The sequence below is a fragment of the Megascapheus bottae genome, chromosome X, assembly GCF_031878675.1.
Source record: "Megascapheus bottae isolate mThoBot1 chromosome X, mThoBot2.hap1, whole genome shotgun sequence".
In the NCBI taxonomy this organism is placed as follows: Eukaryota; Metazoa; Chordata; class Mammalia; order Rodentia; family Geomyidae; genus Megascapheus; species Megascapheus bottae.
In genome coordinates, this window is record NC_143547.1 from 20,597,211 (window position 1) to 20,608,885 (window position 11,675).

General features: G+C 37.4%; 1 protein-coding gene across 1 annotated transcript in view; it reads left to right on the top strand.

Moving 5' to 3' along the window:
* Window positions 1-11,675, top strand: part of Lancl3 (LanC like family member 3) — a 95,257-nt gene that overhangs the window by 75,585 nt on the left and 7,997 nt on the right. The window contains exons 2-3 of the mRNA XM_090326177.1: window positions 1,006-1,129; window positions 5,437-5,634. Coding sequence (XP_090182303.1) covers window positions 1,006-1,129; window positions 5,437-5,634 — 322 coding nt within the window. The remainder of the gene's footprint in view (window positions 1-1,005; window positions 1,130-5,436; window positions 5,635-11,675) is intronic.

Consider the following 11,675-nt stretch of genomic DNA (forward strand, 5'->3'; position numbering starts at 1 on the left):
TCACTAGAGCATGGGGCTTGTTGTTACCCTGAGCATTCCAAAAGGAGCATCCAATCTTCCCTGAGGAAAGATGGGAATCAGGAAACAGTACAAACCTGAGCAGAATCTTAATGAACTCTATTATGCTTTAAAGGCTTGAGAACATTTTAATATCTACACTCCTGAAACTGATTGCAGATATATTGAATGAAATGTGGAAGACTTCATATTTTTACATTTTAGCCACTCTCTCTTCAGAGTCATTTTGATGTCAGAAATAGTTTTGTCTTGGCTCTATTGGAGTGTAGTTAGTATCAGGGGACGCAAATAGCTACTGTGAATTTGTAATGCTTCAGCTTGTGAAAGAATTATGGCTTTATATGCACAGTCTAACTGACATAAATTAAAGGTCTGGTGTCTGGGCCAAACTCACACTGTAGCAAATATGAGAAATAACAGTTTCGCTAAGTATGATCCATTAGTACCATTATTTGTTCTTTTCTGAGGAAATTTTTGTTCTTGTGACAGGTATTAATTGTCTAATAGCTGTAAGGTGGCCTTTATATTTGCATCACCCTATAGCATTAAAGATCTCTGTTTCCCCTCAAAAGCAACAAATATTCTGAAAAAGATAGGTAAACTTGACATCAAAGGACAAATCAGTGGCAAAACAAAAAATTTATAGTTAGTTACAATAGTTTACATTTAGGCAAGGACACTAAGGACATGTTAATAGACGTTTTATTCCAGTATTGGGTCTTGAATTTAGCGCCTGGGAGCTATCCCTGAGCTTTTTTCCACTTAAGCCACAGCTCCACTTCTGGCTTTTTATGGTTAAATGGAGGTAAGAGTCTTGTGGACTTTCCTTCCTGGGCTGAATTTGAACTGTGGTTCTTAGATCTCAGCCTCCTGAGCAGCTACAATTAGAAATGAGCTTCTGGCTGCTCTGATAGGCTTTTTAAGTAAGAAAACATACTGTCTACAAGATTCTACTTTGACTTTTGCTTCTTGATTTCCTTAATTCAGGTGCTGACTCCAGCACAGATCAAATCAATTTGCCAGGCAATTCTGGACTCTGGGAAGCAGTATGCTATTAAGAAGAGGAAACCATTCCCTCTGATGTATTCTTACTATGGAACTGAATACTTGGGTGAGTAAAAGTGTTGACACAGGCCAGCAGCTGAGGACAGTCTCTAATGTTAACCTTAGATAAAGAACAGAAGCTTTCATTGTTGTTATAGGCCATTACTATTCATTTGCAAGATATATAATTTAAAACCTAATATTGAGAAATATTATAATTCATCATGTAATATTTTTTTATAATCTGCCTGGAAGAAATGTAGCACTTGTAATAATTTCCCCTAAAGACTAAAATCCTTCCTATCAGTTGAAAAAGCAACCAAATTTGTTTTACCTTGAGAATTTTCACTGTGCTTCCCAGGCTGCCCTTGACCTCCTTGGCTCAAGTCATGTTGACTTGGCTTTCTGAATAGCTGAGATTATCTCCATGTGCTACTGGGCCAGGCTTAATTTTGCTGAAAGATTTTGAACAAATTTCACATTGGTTATATGTAGTGCCCCTGCAGAGGGGAATAAGATTTAGTCACTAATATTTTTTTAGTTTTTAATAGTAGTGAATGAGCAACAATCTACTCAAAGGCAGTGACTAATTTCAAGGTCTTATCCATGTAAGGGGTAAAGTAGCTCCTCCCATTCTGAAGCCTTGTATGTCTGAGCAAGATTTACAAGGCCTTTTGTAGACCACATACCTTTTTCTCCAGATTCAAAACTATCTTTTCCATACAGGTTCTGTCCAGCATAGTTTCCCATACACAGTCACATTATATCTTTACATCTCTGCAGCTTTTTTCCCTTAGAATGCCTTTCCTTCTCCTAAGCCTTCATCTAACTGCAATACCCACACCTCCAGACTGATCTACTAATGAGATCTACTAATACATTTTCTGTGCTTTAAGAAAAGAAGGTATTGAATCTTTTGGGGATGAACTTATTCACATGCTTCAGGTTTTCCTCCACAGCAAATCAGGTAGTATCCCATCACCCTGCCCATAATGTTATTTGGAATCCTCTTCACATAGCACTCTAATTAGTAGTTTATCTGCCTACTGTCCTAGGAGACTGTGCACCTTCAGGATGGGGACTTAGAGTCACTCAGCTTTGTGATTCCTTGGATCTTTGCCATAGAGCCTGCACATAATGAAGGTGTCCAAATTAATTAATGAACAGCTAATGAGCAACATTAGTGGTGAAAGATTTCTCAAAAAAAAAAGAAAAAAACCTTAAAGTTCCTGTATAAATTTCCCTGGAATCAGGCCCTGAGCAAAGGAATTGCATGAAAAGGACTTATTTCAAAGGTGATCCCAGAAATAATGTATAGAGGAGTGAAGAAATGAGACCAGGATGCAACATATAGAACATGCCTCAGAATTGTCTCGTTCAAGGACTGAGGAAACTCAGATTTCCTCCACAATCTCCCCGCTTTATTAATCTGCTGTTCCAGGGGTATTACTTCCCTAGTAATCTTGACCTATCTCTATGAACTGAGCACATTCATATACCCAGAGAAAACCTCAGGAAGAATGATTGGTAGCTGAGGTAGAAAGCAAGGAGCACAGATGCATCTGAATGGTGAGTGTGACAAGGCACTAACAGTGTCTGCTCTAGTCTTCTGATGGGACTACTCTTTCCATTCTGGAGATTTTTGAAGAATTAACAATCTGGCTATTGACATATATAGCACATGCCAGATTTCTATTGACTGCATACACATTTTCCTGAAAAGTAAACTTCCTAACAATCCCAAGTCCAGTAAGAGAACGGTACTTGGAAATTTCATGGTATTATCTAAAGTAGGAATTGTCAGAAAAACTTTTTCTTATTTTTTTGCTAGTCCTGGGTCTTGAACTTAAGGCCTGTGCTCTGTCCTTGGGGTTTCTCAAGGTTAGAGCTCTACCACTTGAGGCACAGCACCACTTCCGGCATTTTTTCTATGTATGTACTGAGGAATCGAGCCCAGTTCTTCGTGCATGCTAGGAAAGCACTCTACCACTAGGCCAAACTCCCAGCCCTTATTTTTATTGTCTTTAATTGGTTGTACAAGGGGGTTTCGGTTAATAATATAAATTTATGTATACAATGATCTTGATCAACATCACACCTCCCATCATTTCTCCCCGTCTATTTCAGCCTCTTTATCCCCTCAAGTTACTTGGTTCCATTTTAACATATGTACATTGAATATTATGACTGTATTCAAACTCCTTTCCTTTCTCCATTTGTTTTTTTCTCCTCCTATTAGGTACCACCTCCTTCAAAAAAAAAACAGGTTTCAGTTTCTTTCTTTTTTATTGCCATTGTAAAGGTGATATACAGCTATAATTATATAAGTCACATTTTCTATGAAAAGCTTAACAGTAAATTTTTTTGCAAGTCCTGGGCACTATCCTTTGGTACTTTGCTCAAGACTAGTGGTCTACCACATGAGCCCCAAGGCCACTTCTGGCTTTTTCTGAGTATGTTGTGAGCACTCTACCACTAGGCTACACTCCTAGCCTTTAACAGTAAATATTTTATGTATTCTTTGTGGGCTGGGCTATGTTTTCTTTCACAATATAAAATAGCATAAAAGCAGCAGTAGATCATTTGTAAATTAATGACTATGACATTGTCCCACTAGAATTTTATTTACAAAAATAGGCAGTAGGCTAGATTTGATTTACTAGTAGCCTAGGTCTTTGGTAACTTATTTGTGACAATAGTATATATGCTTTCTAGTAATATTGTCACTTCTCTTTGGGCAGTATTGGAGTTTGAACTCAGGGCATTGTTCTTGCCAAGCACGCACTTTACCACTTGAGTCACACTCCCAGCCTTTTTTGCTTTGGTTGTTTTCCAAAGAGGCTATCACATGCATGCCTTGTCCAACATGGGTTATGATTCTCCTATTTACATTTTACACTTAGCTGGAATGATATGTGCTATTGGGCAGTTTTTTTTCTTTTTTTATTGGTGGAGATAGAATCTCATAAATATTTTCCCTGGGCTGGCTCCCTATCTGAACTTTCAAAATAGGTAGGACTATGACCTTGGGCGCCATGCCCATCTATTTAAAAAAAAATATGACACCATTTACTTATTCTGATTTTTTCAAAAATTACTTCTGAACAATTGCATAAAGGAAGGTGTTTCATTGTAACATTTCATTACATATATATATATATGATACTTAGATTATATTCATTCCTTTTATTTCTCCTTCTTCTTCCTTCCCACTCCTCTTTTGAAAAAATAATTTTAATGGATTTTATTATGGAATTTTCTTCCTCCCTCCCTCCCTCCCTCCCTCCCTCCCTCCCTCCCTCCCTTCCTTCCTTCCTTCCTTCCTTCCTTCCTTCCTTCCTTCCTTCCTTACTTTTTGTCAATCGTGGAGCTTGAACTCTGGGCCAGGACGCTGTCCCTGAGCTCTTCAGCTCAAGGCTATCACTCTACCCCTTGAGCCACAGTGCCACTTCCTGGAATTTACTTATGTGTGCACAGAATGCACATCAATCACATTCAACACACATCATCCATTTCTCCATTTTTGTTGATCTCCCTAAAATAGTCCTCCTTGTACATTCCTGTCTTGTTTCATTGTAGGTCTAGATACTTCACTTGACCCTAAACACATATTTGTCTTTCTTTTCTTTCTTTTCTTTTCTTTTCTTTTTTTGTGGGTCATGGAGCTTGAACTAGGCCTGGGCACTGTCCCTGAGCTCTTCAGCACAAGGCTACCACCCCACCCTTGCGCCAAGCCCCACTTCCCATTTTCTAGAAGTTAATTATAGATAAGAGTCTCTGGTCTTTTTGTGCACGGGCTAGCTTTGAACCTTGATCCTCAGATCTCAGCCTCCTGAGTAGTTAAGATTATAGGCATGAGCCACCGGCGCCCAGCACATATCTGACTTTCTGAATCTGGCTTAATTCACTTAGTATGATTATCTTCAGCTTCATCCACTTTCCTGAAGATGGAATAATTTAATTGTCTTTGTAAAATTATTTTGATTTGTTAAGCAGGTAGATATTTTATTCTAATATTTTCATATATGTTAGCAATAGATCCCAATCAATCATCCCCTGTTTCACTCTCCCTTCACTCTTTCCTTACTTCCCCAAATAATTTCAACAGGTTTCACTGCTTGAGTTTTATGGTTGTAATGGATTATGACTATTCTTTGTTTTATCTTCCTGGTCAACCCATCAATACTCACTTATCAACAGAGGCTATTTCTCTTATTAATGGCTGAATAATATCCCTTGTATACACATACCACGTTTTCTTTGTCCATTTGTCAAATGAGTCATTTATTTTATCCTATGATTACCTTTTCACTAAATTAAGCTGTTTCTTCACTCTGATTATATGTGTGAACTATGCTTTCTTTTTCCATACAGGGGCAGCTCATGGACTGTCATCCATTCTCCAAATGCTTCTTTCTTACCATGAGCACCTCAAACCCTCAGATCGGGAGCTGGTGTGGCAGAGCGTGGACTTCCTCATGGAACAGGAACAGAATTGTAACTGGCCCCCTGAGCTTGGCGAGACCATTGAGAGAGAAAATGAGCTGGTCCACTGGTGCCATGGAGCTCCAGGTCTCATGCACATTATTGTCTGAAAACAGGGTCTATCATCTAGTTTAGCCAAAGGGATGTTCCTTTACACCATCCTAGGGCGTTACTACATGAAATAAAAGACCAAGACGATAATTTTACAAGCGAGAATATGTGGATTTTTTGAGGAATTTCTGAAATATATATATATATATATAACACATAATACATATCTATACATATGTTAGAATGGCACTGTCCCATAAAAGAATAACATGAGACATATATGTAATCACAATCTTTAGAACCTAGGAGGGTACCTCAGTGAGTAATTACTATGTTCAACTATCTTCAAAGCTCTGGGTTCAATTCTCAGCCCCAAAACAGGTTAAGGAGCTTATTTTCAAAAGTAAATGAAGGGCCGGCAGTTTAGCCTAGTAGTAAAGTGCTTGCCTAGCATGCACGAACAACAGGTTTGTTTCCTTGGTACCATATACATAGAAAAAGCCAAAAGTGGTGCTGTGGCTCAAATGGTAGAATGTTAGCCTTGAGAAAGCCCAAGGACAGTGCTCAGGCCCTGAGCTCGAGCCCAGGATTGGCAAAAAAAAGTAAATGAAGACAGGCTCTGGTGGTATCTCAAACCTGTAATCCTAGCTACTGAGAAGGCTGAGATCTGAGGACTGTGGTTCAAAGCCAGCCCAGACAAGAAAGTGTGGAGAATCTTATCACCAATTAACTACCAAAACGCCATTCCTGAAGCTTCAGCAAATGATAGAGTGCTGTCCTCAAGCAACAAAAGCTCAAAGACAGTGCCTAGACCCTGAGTTCAATGCCAAGAACTAGCACAAAAAAATAAAAAGAAATGTATGAAATTCGTTTTGATAATGTATTCTATAACTAAGCGGTCAACCAATCTAAAAATTAAAATATTTCACATTTTAAAAGTCCAGTGTAGGCCGGGAGTTTGGCCTAGTGGTAGAGTGCTTTGCCTACCATGCACAAAGACCTGGTTTCGATTCCTCGGTACCACATACATAGAAAAAAAGCCAGAAGTGGTGCTGAGGCTCAAGTAGTAGAGCTCTGGCCTTGAGAAAGTCCAAAGACAGTGCTCAGACATTGAGCTCAAGACCAGGACTGGCAAAAAAAATCCAGTGTACATTTTTAGAACCCGATGTATGTTTTACATTTATATAATTCTCCAATTCTAAGTACCCTTCAAAGCTTTGTAGCCACACTGGAAAGTGCAGAAGAGAAATCTGGTAAATCATCTGGAGGCTCTTACTTGGTACATAGCATGGGCAACTGACAGCTTGTTAGAAATACCTAATCTTAGTCCCTCCTTGCCTAACTACATCAGACTCAGTATTTAAATAATAACTTCGACAAACTGTATGTGTCTTTAAGTATGAAATATAAGGGATAAACTTTGAATGTTTCCAATAATACCTAATAAAAAATCTAGAGAAATGAGAAGCTATGCCCAGTGAACTTTCTGGAATTGAGCCTAGACACTCATCCATCACCCACACACGTCTCCCTACTACACCTTTATTTAATCCCATTACACTGCTAATTAGGTCTTTGGAGAAGAGGCAATTTGAAAGGAATCAAACTCAAACATATCAATTAATTTTCGTTAATTGGCAAGGAGAAAGACTGAAATATCAAAATAGCACAGAATTTTGTATTAAGAGTGGTTTTACTTTCAAGGCTATGCTTGTTTGAATCATTATAGATTTAGACTGTATTTAATTTCTCTTCATTTTGTTACCTGATTTTTTTACCTCATTTACCCTTTTATTTAATGTTATTCAATCCAATAGTAATTCTTTCTTTTTGTCTTGTATAATTTGAGTAGATGAATAATATAAGTCATACTTTATTGGTATATTTCTCCAAATGCAATATTTTCCTGTGGAAAGAGATTTAAGCTGTGGGCTAACTCCTTCCAATTATGATTTGTACTCAGTCCTTCTTGTTTTAAACATTTTGGAAAGAAAACACAAAAGGTATTTACCATCCTGGACATTGTATTTTTTCTTATTGTACTCAATATTTCTATTCCCCGCTCCCTTTCACCATTCTCAATTATGGTCTTGGGATAGCCTCCAAGCATCCTACTATCCTTGACTTTTGGAAATGTCCCAAATTAAATATGGAATATTTTATAGTACTCAATGTGCTAGTAAAAATCCCTTAATAGAGTGGGAAGACAATCCACTAAAATGAATGAATGAGCCAATTAATTGATGTATGTGTTTTTGATGGGCAGTTATTCTGTCCTTTCTGTATACCAACTACCATCTGTTGGCAAATCATATACTGTAACAGTGCAGCAAAAGATTCATCACACTGGAGACTTTATTTATCATCCTTTATTATTTTGAGATGATTAACCATATGTTCCAAAGCAAAATCATTAAATCCATGGACTCCACTACCAAAAGTAAATCAGTTTATAAATGGATAAAAAGTGGAATGCAGTCCATTATTTTTGCCAACTCTGATCCTCAGCTCAAAGGTTTTGATCTTCCTGTAAAGAAGTGCTGCAAAAACAGCACCATGAGTGATTATAAGTTGAAGCAGGTCAATGAAAATCAAGATCTTGCTGAAGGTGACAACAATAAATTCCTCCAAAATTCTAAAATAGAAAATAACCTAGAAAAATCATTTCATTTTCTGAAGAAAAAAATTAAGAGTAGGTTTATGAGCGGCATGGATGGTTTGGGGTGGCAGACCAGTCCTGTGATTAAAAACCTGCCAGAAATAATCCACAACATTGAGTTTCATTAATGCTACCTTAACTCTTTTGTTTCCTATTGACTTTTCTTCAACCTACCTCTGTAGGCAATAGCCTTAGATATTATATATGCAATTTAGAAATAGTTCTTGATTTTAGGTTAATCATTCTGGGTTCTAATTGCAGCTCTACTGCTTTCCAGCTAAATGACCTTGAGAAAAGTCATTCTCTTTTGTGAAATATGAGGTCAAGATGGAGTAGAGCAACTCAATCTTTTTATCATCATAAGTCCCTTTTGTACTTGGACCCTTGCCATCCCTGACGGAGTATTCCAGATGTTTTGCAAATATCCACATTTATAAAACCTATATGACATAGAGCTTTTTCTCCACTCAATGCAGTAAAGTATTGCAGAAAAACTCATGTGATACCTTCATAGCCTTGATGACTCTGAAATACAGGATGAAAGTCATCGGCAAAATCATTAACATAAATTCTATAGCTAAAATAACCTAATGGATGCATCAAGTTACATCATTACTGTGACAACAGTGACATTGCATTTCCTGTACTCTGTGTGAAACACAAATGTATTTTCAAAAATTCACTTGATAAGGTTCTTAGGTGACTTTGAATAAGCGGCTTTAGAAGCATAGATTGATCACTAAGCTTTGCAATTCTTCAGCAAATTTGCACATCCAAAAATGGACCTAGGTGGTGATTCTACATGTTGAAATTACATGTGCCAAGTCTGGCTATCAGAATTTTTTTTACTATATTTTATGTTTTCAAAGATTTATTTTCTCAGACAATCTTTAGTAAGTAATCATTCAATTTCTCAGTGGTATTTGGCAAGGCTAAACAGATTTAAAAGTTTTTCAAAGGCCTCTTAGCCTACCAATCTATGATCTAGGCTGCAATCAGAGGATCTTTCATTTTGTGCCAGAACCACAGGATCAATAGCTTCTAAGTTGTCCAGACTAATGGCCTGGTATAGTAATTATACTGTCTCAGCACTTCTCTCCACAACTCTGAATTCATCCCAGTTATGGGGCCTGTGCTGGGATGAGGAATAAGGCATCATAAGGTCAACAGATATTTACACATCTCTATACCTATATACATGCATTTATATATATGCACATACATGTAGAAAAGAAGCCACAGAGAAAGGTAATAGAATACATAAATACGATACAATTGATCCCTTTGGGAGCATTATACTATAGGAGGTAGATATGGAACTTGGTTATTTTAATCTGATTTTGTATAAGTACTACTGTTTGGATTGGGAGTGGCGCAAGCCCAGAGGAGGGATTTATGTTGCTGATTCTAGGAACAGTGAAGGTGATGCCTGGGGTAAGTTGGTTCAAAAAAGATAGGCATCATTTTTTCTTCTCAGAGAAGTGAACCTGAGCATTTAGCAGCATGAAAGCACTGTGGGTGGTAACGTTCTACTCAAGTAAAAAGCCAGGGCAAGAAAGAGAAGCATGAGAGAAAAAGACAGGTACTGTATCGTAAAAGACTTTCTGTTTCATACTAGAGCACCTGGGCAAGGGAGCAATTTAGCTATCTCTTGCTTAGAACACCTCCCTTTTCAATACATTCTATGTCTGGCATCTGAAAGCAGAGCCTGCTGTCAGGTAGAACACATAAGAACTCAGGAAAGTAGGATAGGGAAAAGGAGGAAAACCAATAAAGATTATTGTCTGCCTGGAGTTAGCTTCACCTTGTTTCTGTGTGGACATTAAGTAACATAGACTATAAAAAATAAATAAACAGAACAAAAAACATGAGGCAAAGGAACCACCTTTTACAATCCTGTATGGCTAAAACCTGTTATGAGTGGATGCACAACATAACTTTTCATCACGTTGTGGGGAAATGTCTGATGAAAGTAGCATCTGTAAGTTCTATTAACAGTCAGTCAACTCTCATAGAAACTGAGAGAGTTGCCACTGATGGTAAGGTAAAGATATCTGATCAGGGAAGCAACAGCATCTGGTGCACTTAGCTATTTCCTCATTTTCCAGTATTCAAGTTAGATGGTGACAATCTTTCTAGTAGGCCTTTCATACCACCAGCTATGCTGCAAGGACTGTCCCATATGCTCTTCATGACATCTGTATTTCTCACACAGCCTAATTAGTAGCTCTAGTCATGTTCTATTTAGATTCATGAAGGCAGGAGGCTTTTGTTTTGTTTTTTAGATTTGTGGATACTGTGAATGAATGAAATTAAAATAAGTTCAGTTCTTTTAAAGTCACCTTTGCATTTGTGAAGGCTTTTGTCCCTGTAACTAAAAGAAAGCAATGATATAGATAACCTTTGTCAGTCCTTTTCATTGGAAAGCATTGGTTGCACAAAGAACTTGTTGTATAAGTGTTTATCACTGGGAATGTTAATGGATATAGTTAGAGAGGATGAAATCATGGCTCTTATATGAACATACATGTCAACAATTCTACTTAGCTCATTAAGTGATGGGAGAACCAAAAAGGTACTAAAATATATTCTGAAGGGTATGGGAAGAGCAGACATGTTTATAGGCGATTGCAAATGCAGAAATAGAATTCCTTCATAGACGAAAACAGTTCTCCCACAGAGGTAGGAAGAACACAAGACAACTTTATCAGGAATGAGAGCTTCTAGGACCAGGAATTATTTAAATTACTATTGGTTTTCCACAAAAGCATTTCTATTTCGATCAAGAAGCCATCAAAGCTTAATCAAAGCAATGAAAGGAAGAGAGGATCTTGATGGATGAACTAATTAAGATATCTATCTCTTGTCTCTTCCCCCTCCACACTTCTTAATAGAATTTTTGAACCTTCCAAGCTTAGGCAAGTTTTCTATTACTGAGTTATGTTCTCAACCCTTTTCCTGTTTTTTTTGGGGGGGTGGGGCTAGGTTTAGGAAGAAGGTAGGCAATTTAGGAGGAAGAATGGTCTTGTGTTACTAACCTTATTTCTAAATATGAGATCCATTAATTAGAATTTAGGGGAAATCATTTGTATGAATGGATGTTGATTCTCTTGTTTCTGTTCCTGGCTTTGTTATTGATACAACCTTTGTTGACAAGTTTTAAAGGAACATGTCTTAGCTTGGAACAATTATTAACTTTGCAGCTGGACAAGTCTCAGTCAGGCCATTTGGGATCATTGTTGTTCATGAAAAGCTTTCAGGGTTGCTCTACACAAAGGTATATTGTTATAAGCACTTAAGGTTTAAAAACTCTGAAGTTTTGTGGATGAATGAGCAAGTTGTATAAATAATTAACCCTTTCAAATAGCCACATGTGCATACTACTTACTAGAGTGTATGCATCATTAAATATTAACCT